Source organism: Grampus griseus (genome assembly GCF_964374135.1).
Source record: "Grampus griseus genome assembly, chromosome: 14".
Classification (NCBI taxonomy): domain Eukaryota; kingdom Metazoa; phylum Chordata; class Mammalia; order Artiodactyla; family Delphinidae; genus Grampus; species Grampus griseus.
Window position 1 is genome coordinate 4,223,302 of NC_139008.1, and position 25,296 is coordinate 4,248,597.

General features: G+C 41.4%; 1 protein-coding gene across 1 annotated transcript; it reads right to left on the minus strand.

Moving 5' to 3' along the window:
- Positions 1–3,574: 3,574 nt before the first annotated feature.
- Positions 3,575–24,195, minus strand: RBAK (RB associated KRAB zinc finger). Its single transcript, XM_082670260.1, has 5 exons — positions 24,100–24,195; positions 23,045–23,102; positions 12,287–12,413; positions 11,921–12,016; positions 3,575–8,319 (listed from the first exon to the last, which is right to left on the minus strand). Exons 2-5 carry the CDS (start codon positions 23,057–23,059, stop codon positions 6,413–6,415), a joined length of 2,145 nt encoding a protein of 714 aa, XP_082526386.1. The 5' UTR covers positions 23,060–23,102; positions 24,100–24,195; the 3' UTR covers positions 3,575–6,412.
- Between the last annotated feature and the right edge of the window lie 1,101 nt (positions 24,196–25,296).

Here is a 25,296-nt window from a genome sequence, read left to right on the forward strand (position 1 = left end):
TAGCATCCCAGAGCCCTGCGCAGCTCTCTCCTGTTCACACTGCCCTGACTTCTAGCTCCTCAGCCTTCCTGAATTCTCAACTCGGGGAGGCCACCCAGCTCTGCTTCGGGTGCTCTTCCCTGCACTGTGGCCTCGGGGCCACTTTGTTTCTCCTCTCTCAGGGATCACCGTCCTGCCTGATATCCAGTGTCAGAACGCCATGGTTTCATTTGTTTTGTCCAATTTTTCAGTTATGTAGTCAGGAGAGGAAATCTGCTTCCTGTTACTTCACCATGGTTGAACATGGACGATGAGGCATCTGCTTGCTATCTTTAGGGTGACTGCCTCTTTAGAGAAGCCTTCGAAAATTTATCTTTGATATTCTTAAATTTCACTTTAATGACATGGATATCTCAGTATCTTTCCTGTTTGGAGCTCCAACTGTTCTTTTAATTTGACATCATATTGGGTTTTTCACTTATATAAAATGGTCACTCCCCTCCCTCCGTGTAGCTCCTCCCCTTCATTTGTGGGTGTCTTGCTGAAATCTCTACTTCTCACCTTTTCACATCACATTTTCTTTACTCTCTAAAGCCTTCTGCAAAAGCTCATTGCTACACAGTGTCTCCCACTCATTAACCACTGGCTCATATAATATACTGAATTTTTATTGTTGATACTAAGTATTTCCCTTCTTTTGAACTGTTTACCTCCACATCGCTTTATCAATACACTTTTTTCTTTGAGGATATTTATTTAGCACAGGTGGTTCTGTTTGTCTTTCTTCTGTGGCTAAAGTCCTCAGGGTTGTTTTTTTTTTTTTTTTTTTTGCCAGAACTCACTTTCTCCTGGGAGTTCCTGCACTTTTGACCGGAGGAAAGGCCAGTCCTAGCCCCGCTTCTCAGTGTGAGTTTATGGAGGACTCAGCTGCCTCAGCAGGAACACAGCCAAGCAAGGATGGACCACCTGAGCCTGTCAACCCCTCCCCGACATCGTGCTACAAAAGGACTCCACTTCTTTAAAATCATCACTAAAATATCAAACTTCTTCTGACACAGGTCTCAACACCCTATATTTGTTTCATCTACTCCCCCCACAGGATTGGGGGTTCAGTGCTGGCTTTCCCCTCCCACTGATCAATCAGTCAGGCAGATTCCCCTGGGCTAACGTGTGGAGAGAACATTTGTGAAGGTGCGCTCGGCAGATGCCATGATATTTGCACCAGTTTCTTCACTGTCCCGACTCCACATCTTCCTCCACTGAGCACAGCCATCCCTTCTTCCCTCGGAGGATTCCTGACACTGTTTCCACTCCATACCCTTTGCTCACAAGTCAGCATTCAATGGCAGTTCACCAATCCGGCAGGAACTACAAGGGGGTTGATTTCTTTAATGTGAAAGAAAATTTATTTTTTTTGTTATAATTACCACTGTGGCGACTGGGGAGGGTTACTTTTTTCTTTGTGGCCTTCATATAACTTAATTTGGGGAACACTGTGACGCTGTCATTGCCATGTTTCCCCTCTTTACAGGGATCAGGTGGGGGACTTCCCTGGTGGCGCAGTGGTTAAGAATCCACCTGCCAACGCAGGAGGCACAGACTCGAGCCCTGGTCAGGGAAGATCCCACATGCCGCGGAGTAACTAAGCCCGTACGCCACAACTATTGAGTCTGCGCTCTAGAGCCCACAAGCCCCAACTACTGAGCCCACGTGCCACAACTACTGAAGCCCGTGCGCCTAGAGCCTGTGCTCCGCAACAAGAGAAGCCACAGCAATGAGAAGCCTGTGCACCGCAACGAAGAGTAGCCCCCAATCGCTGCAACTAGAGAAAGCCTGCACGCATCAACGAAGACCCAACACAGCCAAAAATAAAAATAAATGAAATTTAAAATATATATTAAAAAAACAACTAAGTACATAGTCCACACCATCAAATGTCATAATTCCTCACTGTTGTGCCATAAACCCAGCCAGCACCCCCCATTCCCCGTGCTGAGTGCTCTTACATTTTATACTGCAAGGTCTTAACTATATCCTTCACTCACTAACATTTGTGCTGTTAACTGCCTATTTTAAATTTGCTGAAAGGATAACTTGAAAACTTAAAAAATTTTTTTATCAAATCAAACTCACCGTTATACTTAACCTCAAAGAAAGCTCACCTCTGTGACAGTGTGATGGTTAAGATGCATCCCAAATTCAGGAATGTAAAAAACAATTCGCCTGAGAAAATATGAAAGGTTTACACACATCAGTTCTTTATTGAAGAGGCAGTCCAGACCTATTTATATGTGCCAGATGCATTTATATATGCAGAATGGTAGGATGACAACATATGTAATGGCCCTGTCACCTTTTCAAATATTTACTGAAAATATACTTTATACTAAGCTTTACGGTCAGTGTAGGAAATCTTAGTAGTTGCCATTAAAACTAAGAGTATTTCCTGCACAAAAATTATGCAAAATCTACCAGTTAATTCCTGTTATGCAGCATACTCATATACATCTAGAAAAATATGGCAAGAGTGCTGAGCGACAAAAATGGTAGACACTTGTGATTTTTAACAACATTTTATGTAAGTGTAATATACATGCAGAAAAACACACAAAGCTTGAGTGCACAGAACACTCAGATATTCAGCACCTAGATTTAGAAACCAATTATTACCAGCACCAGATGAATGCTCCTTGTCAGCCTTGGCCAAGGCTAACCGCTATCCTGATTTCTAACTGCATAGCCAAGTTTTACCTGTTCTTATACTTTACCTGTTTGCTTTTGTGTCTAGATTCCTTCATTTAACATTCTTCGTGAAATTGAGCTGCTATTGCCTGTGCTTACTACCCATTCATTCTCCTTGCCTTAGAGTGTTCTGTGGCGGAAACACACCACTGACGTTCAAAGTTCTACTGCATAGGTAGGTGCCTTCAGAGTTGTTTTTTGAAGTTTTAGGTCATGAAAATTCTAGGACATGTCCCTTGGTGGACATGTACATGCACAGTGGACACATTCATGCATGTCTGCTAGGTTTGGGTTTGTTAAAAGGGTACAAACACAGGTTTGCTCTAAGTGCCAGCTTTCCAAAATGGTTCTATCAATGGGCAATACCAACAGGAGTGTAGGCAAGTTCCTGTTACGTTCTTGCCAAATCTTGCTTTTTCATGCTTTTCATTTTAACCATTTCAGAGGGTGGCAGTAGTGCCACACAGGGTTTTAAATCCGCCTTTTCCAAGATTATTAATAAAATTAACATACCTTTTCATATGTTTACTGGCCATGTGGATAGCCTCTTTTATGAAGTGGACGTCCAAGTCTTTTGCCCATTTTTTTTTTCTTGTAGATTTGTAGGTGTTTTTATTTTAGATCAGGGGTCAGCAACTATGGCCTGCTGGCCAAATCCTGTCCTCCACCAGTATCTGTGAATAAAGTCTTATTGGGACATAGCCACGTTCATTCGTTTTTGTCTTATTTATGGCTTTCACACTACGACAGCAAAGTTGAGTAGTCGTGAGTGAAAAACTGTGTCGCCCACAAAGCCCTATATATATATATATATATATATATATATATATATTTTTTTTTTTTTTGGTGGTACACGGCTCTCTTACTGTTGTGGCCTCTCCCGTTGCGGAGCACAGGCTCCGGACGCGCAGGCTCAGCGGCCATGGCTCACGGGCCCAGCCGCTCTGCGGCATGTGGGATCTTCCCGGACCGGGGCACGAACCCGTGTCCCCTGCATCGGCAGGTGGACTCTCAACAACTGCACCACCAGGGAAGCCCAAAGCCCCAAATATTAATACTATCTGGCCCCTCCCCAAAAACGTTTACCAAGCCCTCTTCTGCACTCGATTCTGCTGCCATGTATTTGAGTTGCAAATATCTTCTCCCCTCTGTGGTCTGCCTGTTCACTTTCTCAATGGTGGCTTTTTGAGAAACAGAAGTTCTTTAATGTAATATACTCCAATTAACAAGTTTTATTTTATGATTCAGTGCTTTTTGGGTCTTAAGAAAACTGCTTGCTGTAAGGTTATAGTCTTCTTATAGCTTTATTATTTCACATTTCATACTTAAAACTGCACTCCACCTCAATTGATTTTTCTACTTTCTATTAAATTATGAAATTTAAATGATGACAGAGCATTTAGTGGAAAGAACATCCTTTCCCACATTACGATGCATTATTACCTTCACCAAAAGTCAGGTGACTGAATTACATTTGGGTGTTTCTGGAATCTTTATTCTGTTCCACTGGTCAATTTGTTTATCTTTGTGCCATTACCACACTATCATAATTCCTATGGCTTTGTAACAGTTCTTGATATCTAGCACTATAAGTTCTCTAGTTCTGTCTATTCTAGAAGATAGCTTTGACTATTATTGGTCTTCTGAATTTTCACATGAATCTGAGAATTTTCAGTTATAAAAACTTGCTAGGATTTTGATTAAGATTGCATTGAATATATGAATTAATTTGGGGAAAACTGACATCTTGTTAAGATTGTCTTGCAATCCATGAACAGGATATATCCCTCTTACTGTTCTGTAATTTTTTTTTCCCCTGGATACAATTCTTGAAAATACAGTGTTAGGTAATTTTCCCCCCAGGCACTTAAGGATTTCTGATATCACTGTAAGTGACATTGTTTTAAAACTTTTCATTTTCTGTGTTCGTTGCTGGTATATTAAAAACCAATTTTTGCATAATGACCTTGTATGTGGAGATTCTGCTCAATTCTAATTATCTGAATATTCCCTAGAATTTCCTATGTATAAAAGCATATCATCTGCAAATAAAAGTTTTACTTCTTCTAATCCTTAAGCCTTTTCATTCTTTTGCTTCCCCTACTTTCCTGGCTAGGTCCTTCTACACAATACTGAATAAAATTAGTCATAGCAGATAACCTTGTCTCTTTTTTTGATCTTGGGAGAAAACTTTCAATATTTCACCATTTGATATGCTGTTTGTTGTAGTATAAGATACTCTTTAGCCAATAAAGGAAGTTCCTTTCTATCCATAGTTTGCTAAGAACACAAATGGATATTGATTTCACCACGCTTCCTGCATACTAGACTACTTTTCTTCAATGTGATATATTACAGTGATTTTTTTTTCTTATTAAAACACCCTCACATTCCTGGAGTAAGATCCATTTGATCACTGTTTTACCTTTTTTCCAGAAATGGTCTGTTGTGCTAACCTAGGATTTGGTCATGTGACCACTATAAACGAGTTACTGGTGATCATAATGAAATTAGCATGACTGGTTTAGTTTACTCAGGATTTACCCTCCGTGTCTTGTGAATAGTAGATACCTAAACTCTTCCAGCAAGTAAAGAGAGGGAGGACACTGAGGTTAATCAACAAAAAATGTCTGCTAGAAGCTTGCATTAATTTGTTCCAAAATACTGGGACTAAGAGACAATGCACAAAATAATGACACTGTATTCATATCAAATAAAAGCACAGGTAAAATTTCTGAATTACAAAATAGTGGCATACTGCACGCTCAAACCTATGGGTTAAAAAACAAGAGTGGTAGGAGAGCTGGGCCTATGTTATAGAGCATGAGCAGTACAGCCATCCTTCACTGAACAGACTAGATTCCAAATCATCTATGCATAGTTTATGAAAATAGTATTTTTAAGTCTTTTTTGCTCAAATGCAGTTGGAAACTTTACAAAAATCACTGGTTCCTCTCTTGATGAAGCACTCATTAAAAACCATTTGTAAATGCCTCTAAAGAACAGAAAACTATGTATTTAACTATTCTATACCTATCAAACATCTCACCAACAATATGTCCTACATTAGTACATTTTGCCATCTTAATACTCAAATAAGAATACTGCCTTTTCACAAATTATTCAAATCCCAACTGGCAGAGTTGCATAGAATTAATCACATTTTGGAAACGTGATAGAAACCGCCATATACACATTTAATGCTACGATCCTCATAATCAACTCCAGAAGATTTTAAAACTTCATTTTCTGCAATGAAGGTTTATTCAGAGCTGATAGCTTCTGATGTCATTCCTTAAAACATCTGATTTTATATCAGAAATATGGCTTTTAGTATAACAATTTCCATGACAATGTATTTTCCACATTCATCACTTTGACAGGTTTCGCCTTGGTATGATTCCCTGATATGTGAATACAATTGGAATCCAAAATAAATATTAAATATTTATAGAGTTTCACTCTTGTATAAACTGTCTAGTGTCCAATGAGTTGTAGGGTCTTGCTGAAGGCTTTGCTTCTTGTTGCAGTTTTAGGGATTCTTCTCTATGAAAATTCAGATTAAAATAAATCTAACATCTAAATGCTTTTCCTCATTCAGAAACATGAACTCTCAGACAGTGATATCTGACTCCCAACTGACTTCCCATACTCATTATGTGCAGAGGGTTTTCTAAAATGAGATCTGACTTCAGAGGAGCATTCCCATGTCAAGTACGTTCATATTCCCTCTCCTGTGAATTCTCTGATGGCTATTGAAGGCTGACCTGTGATGGAACTTTTTCCCACATTCATTACATTCATAGGGCTTCTCTCCTGAATGAGTTCTATAATGCACAGTGAGGTATGACTTCTGAGAAAAGACTTTCCCACATTCGTTACATTCATAGGGCTTCTCTCCTGAATGGCTTCTATAGTGTACGGTGAGGTTTGACATCCGAGAGAAAACTTTCCCACACTTACTACATTCATAGGGCTTCTCTCCTGAATGAATTCTATGATGTATAGTGAGGTAAGACTTCTGAGAGAAGAACTTCCCACATTCATAACACTCGTAGGGTTTCTCTCCTGTGTGGACTCTTTGATGTCTAAAGAGGGATGAGTTATGGGAGAAGGTTTTCCCACATTCGTTACATCCGTAGGGCTTCTCTTCTGAATGACTTCTATAATGTATAGTATAGTATGACAGCTCAGAGAACAATTTCCCGCATATGTTACATTCATAGGACTTTTCCCCTTTGGGAAGTGACTGGTGCCCATCAAAGGCTGAATTTTCAAGTAAGGTTTTCCCACATTCACTACATTCATAGGGCTTCTCTCCTAAGTGAGTTGTGTGATGGTTGGTGAGATATGAGAACTTTCCACACTCACTACATTCGTGGGGTTTCTCATCTGTGTGTACTTTCCGATGTCTAATGAAGGCTGAGTTTAGATTGAAGGTTTTGCCACATTCATTGCATTCATAGGGCTTCTCTTCTAAATGACTTCTGTAATGGATAGTGAGGTATGACACCCGAGAAAAGAATTTCCCACATTCACTACACTGATAGGGTTTCTCTCCTGTGTGTGTTCTCTGATGTGTAATAAGGGTGGATTTTCGGTAATAGGATTTCCCACATTCATTACACTTATAAAGTTTCTCTCCCGTGTGCGTTCTCTGATGGTCACTGAGGGCTGACTTGCGGGAGAAGGATTTGCCACATTCGTTACATGGATACGGTCTCTCTCCTGAATGGTTTCTCTGGTGTAAGGTGAGATGTGTCTTTTGGCAGAAGGTTTTCCCACATTCATTACATTCATAGGGTTTCTCTCCTGAGTGAGTCCTCAGGTGTTGAGTGAGGTGTAACTTCTGACAGAAGGTTTTTCCGCACTCATTGCATTTATAGGGCTTCTCCTCTAAGTGTGATCTCCGATGTACGGTGAGGGTTCCTTTTTGGCTGAAGGATTTCCCACATACGTTACATTCGTAAGGTTTCTCCCCTGTGTGAGCCCTCTGGTGTATAATGAATTTTGACTTTTTACAGAAGGATTTCCCACACTCACTGCATTCAAAGGGCTTCAATTCCATCTGTGATCTCTGGTATACATTAAAACTTGACATCTGGATGAAGTCTGAACCAGAATCATTCCAATCATAGGGCTTCTCCCCCATATAAGCTCTCTTATGAGTAATGAAAACAGCTTCATTGTCTAAGGCTTCTGTGCATTCATTATATTCAAAGGGTTTCTCCAAAATACTAATTTTCTGAATACTTTCTTCATTTTGAGAAAAGGCTTCCCCATTTTGATGAAATTCATAGAGTTTCTCTCCATGAAATGTTTTCCCACATTCACTACACTCATCAGGTTTCTCTCTTGCATAGCTTCCATCACTAATAATTAATTCTGAAGTAGATCCCAAAGTCTTTCCACATGAGACACAATTATGAGACATTAGGTTTGAAGGAACAAGGCTTATTTCCATGTTATAAGTTTTATCAAATGCAACCTCTCTCTCCTCAGTCAGGGTTCTGCTGTTGATAGAAACAGCTTGCCTTGAACATTCGTCTTTATTTTCTTGGGCTCTCTCCATCAGGTCATCAACTTTCCAGACTTCTTCTAAAAAGGAATAAAATTAAACAAACCTTGTGAATCTGAACATACCAGTTATAGAATGGGAGCAGTACTCAAGGGCCTACTGTGGGCTTGACTCTGGCTTTAGGGTCAATCTCCACAAATAAAATTTTCAGTATATAATCCTCTTTCCCCCTTGATTTGTCATATAAGACAAACAGACAGACATGGGGGGTGGGGGAGGGATGGGGAAAGGATGAGAGCAGGATAGGACTCAGCAGTAGAAGAAAGAGTAAATTCACACTGAACACAAGTACCTTTGTTACTTTACAAATATGTTCAAAACTTTGGTAGGAAACGTGAAATAAACCCAAGAAATGATGAGCAGAGGACAAAGTCACTGAAGGGGTCCCAGATCGAGGCTGAAACGGGAGGACAGAGAGCAAGTGGGATTCGTGGGAAAGCAAGAACAATTAGTGGATGTATAATCCTAGGAAATATTCAAGTATGGATTATGTTTGGGAGAAACAGATCACAATGTATATTAAACTATATAATATCACTTCATACCAAGATTAGCATGGTAACATGCTCACTAACCTAGACCCTTCCAAAATCTTTGCCTTTCTCTTCTGCACATAAATCCAAATAAACATTCTAAATGCTCCAATTTCCTCATGTTTAGAGACAGTCCCACAACCAGGGCTCCAACTCCCTTGCCCTGACTTACACTGACCTATAAGGAGAGACCCAGGCACATAAATGTCTGTAAGAAACCTAAGTAGACCAATCTCTCCAGTAAGATCAGCTCTCTGGAGAGTCCTGTGGTCTCCTTTAACACTAAGTGACTTGTCTACAACACAGTGCACAGTGGCTACAAGCACCAGGACCCCAACTCCAATGCGTCATAGGCTGGGGGACCTGGGCAAGTTACTTAACTGTGATGCAGTTTTGCTCACCTGAAATGTGGACAAGAGCTCCTAACACATAGGGCTGGGCAAAGACTATTGATACATTAGTTAGCACATATTAATGCTTAGAACAGTGACACAAAACAAATGCTCAGTAAGTTTTTCCGTGAATTTTCTTTCAATCTGCTGACTTAAATTTACCAAAACCAGTCATGTTCCTGACATAATACTATAGCTTAAGTCTGAATACAAACAAGAGTTCCCATACTCTCAGGTTTCATTTGGTGTAAAATCTTCAATATCAGATTTCTAAAGTAGCCCCTACAATATCAACTTTTATTTCCATGTATTTTACATGTTTTTGGATCTTTTGAACTATGTTTAGTTGCTCTCATCCACATTCAACACAACACTAACAGTTCTGGGCTCAGAAATCTACAACACCCCTGTGCCCAAATACCAGCAGAAAAAAAAAAGTTATCCTTTACCAGTAAAATTTTCATTACCTAGATTCACAATATATATTCAAACTAGCATTGTACTCATCTTCCAAAAACACCTTCTGCTCCAGGAAGCCTGGGCACTGCCCTGCTCACGCCCAACCACAAGTCTGCACATGCTCTTGTTCACTCAACCTGACTTCCAGCCTGGTATGTACTCAAAACCTAGCTATGTTTCAGGAGAAGCCTTAAAATATTTATAAAGTCTCTTTCCAACTTTTTGAAGCTCTCCTTCCCTTAAATTTTAAAATAGCCTTAACACAAAGTTATATATCATGTATTTGATTATGAACATTCCGTTTGAAAGCTAATTTTAAACTAGTTCATGCAGCTGTGCTCTCCTTTCCTAACTCAAACCTCTGCTTGTCAAAAGTATGACCACACTTGCTATTTTTTTAAATCTGTCCAACAGAAATTAAAGTAGTAGTTTCTAATCTGAATCAAATGGGGTGCTTTCAGGTTAGACTCTAACCCCCAGCAGTTTTTTCAGAATCCGCAGTTCAGAATAAATTCTCTCTCAAAAGAAGCTCATCAGTGAGCAAATGGAGTATCTTCTGCATGTTACACAGAAAAGCAGAGTACTAAGACCCTTCCTTTTTGTAGGGTTATAATTCAGGTCGAGAAAGGAGCTTAAGCGACAAACACTTGCCATTACACATCAGAGTGCACAATCCTGTGCTAACAACCACTACGTGGAGGGGCCATGAAGAGAAAGGAAAGACTGGATGAAGAGCGAGAAATGAGGGAAACTTCAAGCAGGAGCTGAACTTTCAAGGTCAAATTTAAAGGATAAAGTTCTAGAGATTCTGTTGGACAACAATGTGAATACAGTTAACACCACTAAACTGTTCACTTAAAAATGGTTAAAATGGTAAATTTTATGGTTTTTTTTTTTTTTTCCAAACTACAACTAAGGAAGGAAAGAAGGGAGAACAGAGGGAAAGAAGATGTATCATCTGGGAGAGCAGAGGGACAACTAAGCAGGGACAACTCTGCTTAGTTTGAATGGAAGACATTTAGAAATCTAGACTAAATGGCATTTGACAAGAGTTGGGGGAAACAGGACATTCATTTTGATATGTAACATTGCACCACACTGTGGGGGATTGAGGAGAACTTAAATTCTACTTAAGAAGAAACAGAATAGTTATAGGCTTATCTTCTGAGCCTAGTGATAAGATCAACTGTATGTTTCAAATGAACAGATTTTGCAATTTCCAAATAGGATTCACTGTAATCCAGGTACGTATGAGAAAATACTGTTTACACCAATGTCAAAAGAAACTGAGAATATGCAGAAAAATTTTAAGGCATTTCATAAAAGACAAAAACAGGAACAAGGCAGAAAAGACAAGTACAACGTAATAAATTAAGGGACTTGGGGAAGATGCACAGAATTCACGGTTTGGAAAGGTCAGTTTATCATCAGATGTGCTAAGGAAGAAGGAAGGGGACGATCCTTCCTGTGCTATTGTTCTGTCAGGTGAGAGTTAAAGAGGCTACAGGTTACAGATGTTGGGTATCAATTTGGATGAGCAACATAAATAAAAAAGTCTTCAAAGTTGAGGCTAGATGAACGCTTTTATGGGATACAAAGAAGACTAAAGAAGTGGAAGACAGGTCCTAGGGGCTCCTGAGGAGGCCAGAGAAGAATGGGAATTCACTGATGAAATAAACTCTTCCTGAACATCTGCTGCCGACACAGGGATGGGCAGACAGACGGGACAGGAAGGAGCATTTGGGAAAGAGGACGGCCCAACTCGTGCTGTGTCACCGAGGATGGGCTTCAGGGACAGTGACCAGTGCACCCACGGCGAGGAGGGGACCACGCTGGGTGTCTGAGGGCCTAGGGGGGGCATGAAACTGGGGTGGAACACAAACCGGAGGCGTTTCACAGCAAGGAAGGAAAGAAAATGGAAGATAAAAAGAATGACCAGGAAAGTCTCCAGTTAACTTTTCTGTCAGACTTTTGAGAGCCTGAAAACAAAGGAATTCTGTGATAATAGGGAGGTTAGTCACGGACAGTATGAGAGGAAGAGGGAGTGAATGCACCCTCAGTCCTAGAAGACACGGAAATCCTGTAAAATGTAAGGCCGGTGCAAAATCAGAAAGGGACCGTGCACATACATGGTGGAGGGCAAGTGCTATTGGTGCCAGGAGGTGAGATTTAGGGCATCTGTGGCCACTCCAGAGGACCGGAGCGACCATTTACAAATTCACACTCCACCACCTCACCTGGGTGAAACTGCCGTGGGAACTCGCCATCTGCTACCCAAGGCTCCTCTCCCTGCTCCAACTTGAGGATCACGTTCGGTTTGGTGCTGTCGTACCCTGTGGATGAGAAAGAGCCAACTTGGACCTGCTGCTCGGCTCTGGGTCTCTGAGTAGAAGGTGCTGCCTCAGAGGCCAAAAAATAAAGCATCTATTTTGCACCTAATCAAAATCAGAACCTTTTGATCGATAAGCAAACAAACAAATACTTTATCTGGTGCCCAGAAAAAAATTAAACAGTCTCATCACTGATTTCTTCGAAGTCAAGCATAAAATCCTTAAACTGGAAGCCCCCTCAGAGAAGCAACTCAGAAAGCAGGCTCTCCTCACCCACGGAGACCAGATGGCTGTAGTTCTCCAGCATCACATCCCTGTAGGTTGTCTTCTCATCAGGGTCCAGCTGCTGCCACTCCTCCTGAGTGAAGTCCACGGCCACGTCCGTGAATGACACTGGCCCCTGCAATGGCACCGTGATGGGAACTGGGTGACGTGGAGAAGACTTATGGGAACAAGAGCTCACCCAGCTCAGTCAACTACGGACCCTGATTGTTACAGATCGTGGGAGGAAAACAAGCCATATTAGAAACACACTGCCTTGGGGTTCCTTAATGTGTCAAACAAACGAACCAGCCAAAAAACCTCTCAAACCAAAAAAAAAGAGCTCCAATTTTGCAACTGAAGTATCTGAGTTCTGGGGACATAAGTTAATGAACCACCACTCCGGCTCTCACTCAAAGAGCTTACAGCCCGGCGAGGAGACACTGGCTAAGTGAACACGGACATTTCTCTCCTTGTTGCTCTCTTCAGCAGCCTCTGCTGGCTGGGCCCCCTCCCCCTCCCTCCTCATGCTGGTGCGGCCCAGGACTCGGGCCATCCCGGTTCAACTCTTTCATCCTCTGGCCCCTCCATTCTTACAGCCAGCTACCTGGACCCATCTGCTTGGCTAAGTTTTCTAGTACTTCCTTCAAGCGGTATCTCAAACATCACATTGTGGCAGCAATGAAAATCTGTTGCTTGAAAGACTGCCCGAGGTATTATCAGAGTGGCACATACAAGGTGGAGCGTGGTCTAACACGAGAGAAGTAAACTACTTTAATTTTATGCTGGCAGACGAGGCTCCGCAGGCTCAGCTGGGTGTTCTACAGGATTCAGGGGAGAGAAGAGGACGCAGTGTAAAAAGTACCTATGGCAAAACCTGCAGCAGCACCAATATTTAAGAGGTTGGCACAGGGCAGAGACCAAGAAGGCACTTTCTCGAGGGCAGCTTTTGGACAGGAAGAGTTGCCTCTAATTCAAGAGAGTAAACGAACATATGCAAGTATTGGGTTGGCCAAAATGTCCGTTCAGGAAACCCAAACAAACGTTTTGGCCAACCCAATACTTTCCTGCCTCAAAAACAAGACAAAAACCCAAAAAGCCCAATTCAAAGAAATATAAAAGTAGTGTTCTCATAAGAGCACTGGAACACAGAAGTTACCAACAGCAGGAAAGTTTCTGAGGAAATTCTTGATTTATCGAGTAGAGCAGATGAGAAACCAGGACCACGGAACACACTCACACAGGGGCAGAGGTGGGACTGCAGCAAAAGTGACAGCAGGCTCACCACCAGAGCCCTGGAAAATCTCCAGGCCCATCAAGGGGGCCTAGGGTTCCTGCAGCAGTAGAGTGACTGGTTGACAGAGGAATGACTCACACAATCGACCAAGCAGCTTGACAGGCTTCCTGTTCTCACTGCACAGAGCAGCCAGATCCACTCAGACTGTGTCGACAGCCCCTGGCCGTGGGCTCGGGGGACAGAGATGGAGCCGGGACCCCTGCAATGAGGGTGATCACACATTCACTGTCCAAACGGAAAACTGCTGTCTGGGACGAAGGATAAACCCGACAGGACACCAGGAAAGGAGGTGCAACCCAAGACTATGTCAGGCACGTCTAGACAAAAAGCCAACTGTTTCCATGTTGGACATGGACGTTTCTCCTAAAGCAACTCTTAGAAGACTACTCTCACCATAAAGCACCTGAGCAACTTAACCTTGTCTGCCGACTTGCCACCAGTTCAAAATGCAGTGGTGCCCACAGGTTCTGTGCATCAGAAAACACAGTTGACAAAGAATAAGGGAGATCAAGGAATGGGAGAAAACATTTGCAAATCACGTATCTGCTAAGGGGTTGGTATCTAGAATATATATAAGGAAACCATAAACAAAATGAAAAGACAACCCTCAGAATGGGAGAAAATATTTGCAAATGAAGCAGCTGACAAGGGATTAAAAGCAGCTCATGCAGCTCAATATCAAAAAAACAAACAACCCAATCAAAAAATGGGTGGAAGAACACATGAAAACATGCTCAACATCACTAGTTATTAGAGAAATGCAAGTCAAAACTACAATGATCACCTCACACCAGTCAGAATGGCCATCATCAAAAAATCTACAAACAGTAAATGCTGGAGGGCTTCCCTGGTGGCACAGTGGTTAAGAATCTGCCTGTCAATGTAGGGGACATGGGTTTGAGCCCTGGGCCGGGAAGATCCCACATGCTGCAGAGCAACTAAGCCCGTACGCCACAACTACTGAGCCTGCGCTCTAGAGCTCACAAGCCACAACTACAGAATCCCGTGCACCTAGAGCCCGTGCTCCGCAAGAGAAGCTACCGCAACCAAGAATAGCCCCCATTCACCGCAACTAGAGAAAGCCTGCGCACAGCAATGAAGACCCAATGCAGCCAAAAATAAATAAATAAAATAAATTTAAAAAAAACAAAAATAAATGCTGGAGAGGATGTGGAGAAAAAGGAACCCTCTTACACTGTTGGTGGGAATGTAAATTGATACAGCCACTATGGAGAACAGTATGGAGGTTCCTTAAAAACTAAAAATAGAACTATCATATGACCCAGTAATCCCACTCCTGGGCATATACCTGGAAAAAACCATAATTCAAAAAGATACATGCACCCCAATGTTCATTGCAGCACTATTTACAACAGCCAGAACATTGAAGTAACCTAAATGTTCATCAACAGAGGAATGGATAAAGAAGATGTGGTACATATATACAATGGAATATTACTCAGCCATAAAAAGGAACAAAATTGTGCCATTTGCAGAGACGTGGATGGACCTAGAGACTGCCAGACAGAGTGAAGTCAGAAAGAGAAAAACAAGTATCATATGATATCACTTATATGTGGAATCTAGAAAAATGATACAGATGAACTTATTTGCAAAGCAGAAATAGAGACACAGAGGTAAAGGATGTATGGATACCAAGGGGGTAGGGGGCGATAAGATGAATTGGGAAGTTAGGATTGACACATATACACTACTATGTATAAAAGATATAACTAATGAGAACCTACTGTATATCACAGGGAACTCTACTCAATGCTCTGTGGTAACCTAAATGGGAAGGAAATCCAAAAAACGGGGTATGTGTATACGTATAGCTGATTCACTTTGCTGTACAGCTGAAACTAACACAACACTGTAAATTTATACTTCAATAAAAATTAATTAAAAAAAATTTAGAATATACAGAGAACTCCTAAAACTCAACAACAAAAACAACAGTTTTAAAACAAAGTGAAATAAATAAAATAAAATTTTGAAAAATGGGCAAAGCACTTGAATAGACATTTCTCCAAATAAGTTTTACAAATGACCAATAAGTATATGAAAAAGATGTTGAACATCACTAATAGGGAAATGAAAATCAAAACTATGAGATACCACCTCATACCCATTAGAACGGCTACTATAAAAAAAACAAGAAAATTACAAGTATTGGAGAAATTGGAACCCTTGTGCACTGTTAGTGAAAATGTAAAATGGTGCAGCTGCTGTGCAAAACAGCATGGTGGTTCCTCAAAAAATGAAAAACAGCATTAACATATGATCCAGCAATTCCACTTCTGGGTCTATACCCCCCAAATATGAAAGCAAAGACTTAAAGAGGTATCTGTATACCTAGGTTCACAGCAGCATTATTCACAATAGCTAAAATGTGGGAATAACCCAAGTGTCCATCGATGGACAAATGGTTAACAAAATGTAATATACATACACAGTGGAGTATGATTCAGCCTTAAAAAGGCAGGAAATTCTGACATCTGCTACCACATGAATGAATTTTAAGGACATTAAGCGAAGTGAAATGAGCTTAATGGAAGGACAAATACTGTAGGATTCCGCTTAGATGAGGTATTTAGTCAAAATACTAGAGACAGAGAGTAAAATGGTGGTTGCCATGGGCTGGGGAGGGAGAAATGGGAAGTTACTGTTTACTGGGGGCAGAGTGTCAGTTCTGGAAGATGAGAAACACTCTCGAGGTGGATGGTATTTAGTCAAAATACTAGAGACAGAGAGTAAAATGGTGGTTGCCATGGGCTGGGGAGGGAGAAATGGGAAGTTACTGTTTACTGGGGGCAGAGTGTCAGTTCTGGAAGATGAGAAACACTCTCGAGGTGGATGGTGGTGATGACTACACAACATTATGAATGGCCTTAATACCACTCTACTGTACACTAAAAAATGGTTAGGATGGGTGGGAGGGAGACGCAAGAGGGAGGAGATATGGGGATATATGTATCCGTATAGCTGATTCATTTTGTTATAAAGCAGAAACTAACACACCCTTGTAAAGCAATTATACTACAATAAAGATGTTAAAGGAAAAAAAAGGTTAGGATACTAAATTTATGTTATGTGTATTTTACCACAATAAAAAAAAGTGGAAGGAAAAAAAAATGCAGTGATGCCTCTCTAATTACACACCCCTACCCACTCCCTTACAGAGCTTCTGCAGCCATTCCCTCCACAAAGGAAAGACGAATGAAATGGGGTCATGGGTTGAGTATGTTCACATTAGTTATTAGTAATTCTCTCAAAAAGTGAAATTTAAAAATTAAGAATCATCAGCTAATTGAGAAAACAACATAAATAAAGGATAAGCATCAGGATGAACAACTCAACAATGACTGAACCAAATTCACAAAGGAAACAACTTGCATTTGTGTCTACTGATTTATATTTTTTAATAAATTAAGCAGGATATTGCTTTCAGAAAATGAGAACATTCTGCTAAGAAAAAGCCACTGGAGAATACTTAGAAATTAAAGACTGGATTGTTGAATTTTTAAAAAATCCTCAAGTAAGAAGCTTGAATAATAAATGGGACATAGAATAGATAACTTAGGAAATCTCTCTGAAAACAAGAAATTGAAATGATGAAATTTTGAGATATTGAAGCCAGATCCAACAGATTCAACATTTTCAGAAAGAGATGATAGACGATGAACAAAAAATCATCAAAGGCAGAATGGAAAATGATTCCTGAGGTGAAGATCATAAAAATAAACAAACAAAACAAAACAAAACAAAACATCATCAAAAGGGACCATATAATCTGCAAAGAAAAATACTGGGGAAACAGATCAAGAAATTTCCTGATAAAACATCCAAAATTTAAAAATTAGAGGGAACTCCCTCTAATTGGTTGGGACTTCCCTCTGGTTGGGACTTGGCGCTTTTGCTACGGGGGCCTGGGTTCAATCCCTGGTTGGGGAGCTGGCATCTCGCAAGCTGCACAGCCAAAAAAAAAAAGAAAAAGAAAAAGAAAAGGGGGAGGGGGGAATCCTAAAAAGTTACAGAGTGAGTGAAAAAAATACACTAGTTACCCTGGAAACTGACATTCTAATTCTCAACCAAGAGGAAACAATGGAGAACGCCCACAACTTTTAAGGAAAAAGGATTTTGAACCTAGAACTGTACACCAAGCCAAACTATCATTTAAGTCTAAAGACACTATAAAGGTATTTTCAGAAAAGCAAGACAATTTTTGTTGAAGAAAACAGTTTCCTTAAAACAGTCAGTGACAAACTCCTCCGAAACCCGAGAGTTCCAACAAAGACGAACATGGGGATGTAGAAACCTCACTGCATGACCAGCAAAATGGGTTCTCAGTTGTTGGAAGGAGCACTTGTTGGGACTGTAAACATTTAACTTGTATTTTGGAAGGGAACTGCTCAGTAAACATGTTCTATTATCCTACTGTTTATAAAGGGATTTCACCCACTGGTACAGCCACATCTGTGCAGGTCTCACAGCTGAGATTCCCCAAGAGAGCCTAAGATTATCCCAAGGTAAGCCAAATGAGCTTTAACATCACCTATAGGAAGTAATAACCTTCTGGGTTAAGGCAGTCCAGAAGGCAAGAAGTGGCAGGGGTTAGAAGACTGACCAATCAAGCAAATAAATTAAATTACATATCAATATTGCTTCTATCGACACAAGTATCCAAAATGAAATATTAGCAAACAAAATCCAATACCACGTTGAAAAGAAAATACGTAATTACCTAAACAGGACTTACTCCAAGCATATAGACTGGTTTAATATTTGGAAATCCATTAATACAATATGCCATTATAATATAACTAAGAAGAAAAATCTTACATTTCCTAAGATGACGAAAAGACCTCTGACAATATTCAAACGCATACCTAATTAAAAATTTAAAAAACCCTCAAGAAAATAGGAATTGATGGATACTTCACCAACATGAATATACCTATGTATACACATACTCATACCCTAATGTGCACAGTACGTGTGATACATATACACACGGGTACATACATACACTTTTTTGAGTCCAGACACAAACACATATCTATGCTTCAGTCCTCTTAGTTCTAAAGTCAGGACTTACTTAATGGGTAAACAATAGACACATTCTCAGAAAGATTAGAAACAAGGCAAAATGCTCATTATCTCCAATCAGAGAAAACAATTAAAGGCCTAATAAGCAATAAGAAAAAGTGGAACTATTTCTATTCACAGATGATATACTATACCTAGAAAACTCAAAGAATCAACAATGGAACCAAATCAATAAAAAGAATGCTGTTAGGTCACAATATATAGTTAACACACATAAAGACAACAGCCCTCACTATGTAAAAAAGAGTAAAAAGATGTAATTCAAGTGTACACACAGTTTACAATAGCAACAGAAAAAAACTCTTAATAAGAAATATACAAAATCTATACTAGAAAATTTTTAAAACACTCCTGAAAGACAGAGAAGTAGACCTGAACAAATGGAATGATTCTCCTTGTTCTTGAACACACTGTGAAGCACAATAAAAGGAGGCATGCCTTCACCAAGATGTATCAAAATCAAATGGCTAAGAACTAGTGATAAAAAATAAAGAAATAAAGACACGTTATACACAGAGGAACAAAGATGAGGATGACATCAAATTTCTCTTGGAATCAATGTAAGCAAGAAGCCAGTGGAGGAACACATTTAAAGTACTGGAGAATATAAAAAACAGCAATAATCTCTTTAAAAGTGAAGGCAAAATAAAGATATTTTCAGACATACAAGAGCCATAAGAATTCATTATCAACTAGAAGAAATGTTAAAGAAAGTCCTTCAGGCAGAAGGAAAATGACAGCAGATAAAAATGTGGATCTACAAAACAGAATGAAGCACCAGAAATGGTAACTATGTATTTTCTTTCATTATTTAAATCTCTTTAAAAGATTAATTAAAAATGACAATGTATCAGGAATTCCCTGGTGGTCCAGTGGTTAGAACTCAGAACTTTAACTGCAGGGGCCCATGTTCAATCCCTGGTCGGGGAACTGAGATCCCACTAGTCACTCGGTTTGACAAAAAAAAAACACAAACAACAACAAAAAACCCAATGTATTGTGGGATTGGTATTACCTCTAAAAATAAAATGCAACAACAGTATAAAGACCAAGAAGGGAAAAATGGAACTGTAGCTAAGTGATCAGGCATATTACTTGAAGATAAACTATAATAAATTAAAGCTACATACTATAAACACTAAAGCACCCACTAAAATAACAAGTGTTATGGCTAATAACCCAACAAAGGATATAAAATGGAATCACAAAAAAGTCAATCAAACAGAAGGAAGACAAAGAAGATGGGACAAATAGAAAATAAAGACAACAGACTATAACCTAACTGGTTGTATCAATATTCACTTTACAAGTAAATAGTCTAAACACCCCAATTAATAGACAGAAATTATCAAATTGGATAAAAAAAAGAAGACCTAACTATATGCTGTCTACAGCGCTGTACTTCACATATAAAGATGCAAATAGGTTAAAAGTAAAAGGACAGAATAAAACATTGCACACCAACACTACTCAAAAGAAAGCTGGAATGGCTTTATAAGTATCAGAGATTCCATTTCACAGCACAGACCATTGCCAGGATAAAGGAGGCCAATTCACAACAACAAAGTGGTTAATTAATCAGAAGGACCTAATAATCTTAAATGGTTAGGTATCTTCTCACAAAATTCATGAAGCAAAAACTGACAGAATTGCAAGGAGAAACAGACAAAACACAATCGCAGGAGATTTCAATTCCCCCTCTCTCACGACTCATGGGACAAGTCGGCAGAAGGTTAGCAAGGATATGGTGCACCTGCCAAACATTCCCAACTTGATGTTACTGACATTTAGAGAACACTCCACCCACCGAGAGCAGAACAGGCACCCTTCTCAAGTGCACGTGGAGCTTCTCCGAGAGAGACCTATTCTGGGTCATAAATCTTAAAAGAGTCATTATTTATGTAGTGTTCCTGCCGAAAAATCACCATCTAAATCTATGAAAAAACATCGGGGAAACATAAATTCAAAGAATTCTACAAAATAATTGGCCTGTATTCTTCAATTACTATAATGGCATTAAGAAACTATTCCATATTAAACAGACTTAAAAAGCATGAAAACTAAATGCAATTCATAATTCCGGACTGCGTCCTCCATCAAAAATTAAAAATTGCTATAAAGGAAATTACTGGGAAAACTGACAAAACTGGAAGTTGGATGACTGGATGAACTGTAGATTAAAGTATTATATCAAGGGGACTTTCCTGGTGGTCCAGTGGTAAAGAATCCACCTTACAATGCAGAGGACGTGGGTTCGATCCCTGGTCAGGGAACTAAGACCCCACATGCCACAGGGCAACTAAACCCACGCACCACAAGTACTCAGCTCGGGCGCCTCAACTAGAGCCCTCGTGCCGCAAAGTGCAGAGCCCACAAGCTCTGGAAAAGGAACGCTACAGCTAGAGAGCCGACACGCCCTGAAGCCAGTGCGCCACAACTAGAGAAGAGAAAAACCCCATGCCACAACTAGAGAGAAGCCCACGCGCCACAACAAAGAGCCCACTCACCACAACTAAGACCTGATGCAGCCAAAAATAAGTAATAAATAAATAAATAAAAATAAAGTATTATATCAGGAATTTGCCTGGTGGTCCAGTGTGTAAGACTTCCAATGCAGAGGGCCTGGGGTCGATCCCTGGTTGGGGAACTAGATCCTGCATGCATGCTGCAACTAAGAAGCCTGCATGCTGCAACTCAGAGTCTGCATGCTGCAACTAAGACATGGCACAGCCAAAATGAATAAATTTTAAAAATTCTTTGAAAAAATAAAGTATTATATCATTGTGAAATTTCCTGAATTCAGTTACCTCTGGCAAGCATACATAAGAAAATATTCTTGATCTTAGGAGATACAACTGAGACATTACAGGGTAAAGGGGCATGACACACTCTCAAACGGTTCAGAAAAAAATATGTTAAAGTTAAAACAATTGCAATGCAGTCAACACAATTCAAGGCTAATCAACTGCAACATATGGGCTCTATTTGTATCCTCATTGAAAAGAAAAAACTGAAAAACATGTAGAAAATTGTGAAACTTTGAACACTAAGAAAAAATGATATTGTGGGTTATCCCCACCCACTTTTTAAAAGACTCATTATTGTTTAAAGATACATACAGAAATACAAGTGAATTTTTTCTAAAGGGTTTTTAAATGAATATTTATTTTTAATTAATTTTATTTATTTATTTTTGGCTGTGTTGGGCCTTCGTTGCTGCATACAGGCTTTCTCTAGTTGCGGTGCGTGCGCTTCTCATTGCGGTGGCTTCTCCTGTTGTGGAGCATGGGCTCTAGGCACGCAGGCTTCAGTAGTTGTGGCACAAAGGCTCAGTAATTGTGGCTCGGGGGCTCTAGAGCGCAGGCTCAGTAGCTGTGGCGCACGGGCTTAGTTGTTCTGCGGCATGTGGAATCTTCCCGGACTAGGGCTCAAACCCGTGTCCCCTGCACTGGCAGGTGGATTCTTAACCACTGTGCCACCAGGGAAGTCCCAAATGAATTTTTTTTAAAGCCAAGAAAAGGGAGACTCCATGAGTTTGGCAGTAACAGATGTCAAAGGCAGATGGATAGTCAGGAGAGGTAAGGACCTGAAAATGTCCACTGGATTTGACTATAATTAGGTCACTGCTAATCTTTACCAACAGATTCAGGAGAGTGGTAAGGACAAAACCAAGACACCAAGAATTAAAATGGGAATGGGAAGTGAAAACACCTTATTGGAGAATATCTGTCTGTACTGTGTGCTGTACAACCCCCCAAAAACACACTAACAGAAATATCTGAAGGATGAGAAGGCCATTCCATGACTTAGGTTTTAGCCTTGGACTAAATAGTAAAAATGTAAACAGGTCTACTTGGATCACAATATTTTGGAGCCTGGAAAAATCACATGCACCAAGTTCCCATTGGGCAGCAGGCCCACTGCTAAGATAAACAATAAGTCTAAGTCATATACTGAAATGATTTGATGCCTGTTATTAGGAGAGCTATCCACAATTACTTCAACTTCAACAAACAAATTTTGCAGGTCTTAGGAAATCTTTGAAACCCACAAGTAACAAAAATGCTTTCTTCTTATAGTCAACACAAATCACACGATGGATGGTATCTTCCTTTTTCTATAACTGTCAAGAACATGAGTCATATTTGCAGCTCAATTCCAGTAGCCTTAAAGCATCATACTACCTATATGTGTGAACCTGACAACAACTACGTGCCGCCCTGACTCTGTAACAACTGTATTTTATGTGATAATGTCTTTTACCTATTTCTACCTTCACGTTTTAAAATGTGGATCCTTATACACCTCCTAAAATGCATTACAAAACAAAGTGGGGGAATACATACATCGACAGGAAAACTCACCTGGGATTCATTCATTTTCTGCTGCTCTTGGAAAAATCGTAGACTGTAAACGGTGGACCTAGAGGAAGGGAAGCAAGTAACTGAAGTGCTGAGTAACCTGACCTGCCCAGGCAGGAACCTCCTGCATCAGGACCATCAAAGAAAGTCCAATAAAATGACACCCTATGAACATTCAAGAGGCTAAAAGGGTCCTACAAGAGAAACACACACCTGTACCTTTCCAACACCAACATGATCAAGTTACTCTCATTGGTGAATATGAACGACTGTTTCAAAGAGTTAAATTAAAAATGCAAATAAAAAAAATTTCCCTGTGACACTACTTAAGTATTTTCTTATTGTCTCTTTGAATTGATTAAAATCAAAGATTCCACAGTAAGGGAGAATGTAAGCTCTCAAAAGTGGGATAAACATGCATCAAGGCACCGCACTGTTTGTAAATCATCTGACTCAATTTGGTTACCGCTGCACTTCTGAGTGTTTTATTATGAAACTGACTTTAAGTGGACAGAACACCTGCCCTAGGAGTTTGGAGTCCTGTTAGCGACCCCACATGCACACCCGGTGAGGATCTGGGACAAGTCACCTCCCTTCTCAGGCCCAATCTCTTCCTTCCTCAAGCGAGGCAGCAGGACAGAAGCCTTGCAGACTCATCCTGCACTAACTACACTGTGCGACTCCACAGGGCACAACCCAGGGGGGCAGCGGACGCTTATACAACCAAGGTGCTGATGGGCCTTGAGAGACACGTGCGAGATGCCGAGACGGCGACAGGAGGACAAGGAGGATCGGGGTTGGACGGAGGGGTGGACGCGCCACGTCCCGGCCGAGCCTGCGGCCCCTGCTCCCCCAGAACACCGGGTGCTCACAAGTCCCAGGGGAGCCCCATCCGGAGCTCCCGGCCCTGCTCTCCAGTCCGGCCCATCCACCTCGGGGAAGCGGTCAAACCCTCCCGGTCGTTCTCCCGCGGGGCCCGGGGCGGGCTACCCCAAGTCCCGCTCTCCAACGGCCGCAGGGTCCACAACCGCCTACAGGCCCGCAGACGCAACACCTACCCCGTCGAGACTAGCTGACCGGCCCCGGGCTCCCGAGGCTCCGGTCCGGGGGCTGCTCCTCCGGCGCGCTCCTCTCACGGATCGCTCCGCCTCCCGAGACCACTGGGCCAGAGAAGCCGGCTCTGGGCCTACGGCACAAGCTCCCTTCAGGCCCACGTCCCTCCCGGGACCTCGCTGTGCCGCGCGCTGCAGACTGCCTGGCACTGCGCCGCCGCCGCCGCCGCCCGGCCGGCCCCTCCGGCCCAGCCCGCGGGCTCCGGAGCTCGCGCTCGGGGGTCCTCGTTCCAGCCTCTGCCCAGCCCACGCGAACCCTCGCCCACACAGCCCGCGCCCTCTGGGTGCCGGCCGGGCCAGACGGCGTCCACCCCTTCAGGCCCCGGAATCCTCGCTCGCCGGAGGCCACAGCCTGGGAACGAAAGCAAGCGGTGACCTGGGCACGAATAGGAAACAAGAGCGGCGCGGCGCAGCGCCGGTGCGCGTGCGCGAACACGCACACAGGGTGAGGCGCACTAGCGCAGGAGGACGCCGGAAGTCCGCCTGCCAAGGCCCGCCCCGGAGAGCGAGACAAATACCAGAACTCTATTTCCCAGAAGTCTCCGCGCCGTCAAGTTAGGGAACGTCTTAAATATCTCCATCTCATCTGGCGGTGAAGAGGTGCTGTGGTGAGAAGTTGGGCCGCCTGGACCAGGGACTCAAATTTCCCCTTACTTTAAGGGAACGTCTGTTATGTCACCGCTTCTCGAGGACTCTTACCTGTGTCCTGGTGCGCTAATCTTTTCCTTACCTTGAATGCTTAAGTCTTAGAATAAGTGTCCACAGACAACTGATAAATAAGGGAAAGGAGTTTATCATGTTAGCTTACTATCATAGTGAGCTATTTAATCAAAATATTAGTGAATAGAACTTAGCGTTAACATAATAGAGTATTAGCCTAGGATACCTTCCTCCCCCTCATAGGGAAAAAGAAACAGGCTTTCCAAACCACTTTTAATTCGTGAAAACTGTAGAAAAAATCATAAAATACAGAATTGAAAGAAGAAAATTACCCATACCTTTACTTCCTGAAGAGGATTATGTGTGTGGAAAAAAAATTGTGTGTTTCAATGGCCAACTAAGCATTATTTGGAGGACATCGCTCTGCGTTGATTTCAGCCCTCTCCTTGTCTTTGAGCTGTTTTACACGTCTTCGAAGGTTGT

Coding starts and splice junctions, on each gene's coding strand:
- RBAK (XM_082670260.1), bottom strand. Junction 12,017..12,286: donor CAGCCATCTGGTCTCCGTGG/GTGAGGAGAGCC, acceptor TCTCATCCACAG/GGTACGACAGCACCAAACCG. Junction 8,320..11,920: donor CCCACGGCAGTTTCACCCAG/GTGAGGTGGTGG, acceptor ATTCCTTTTTAG/AAGAAGTCTGGAAAGTTGAT.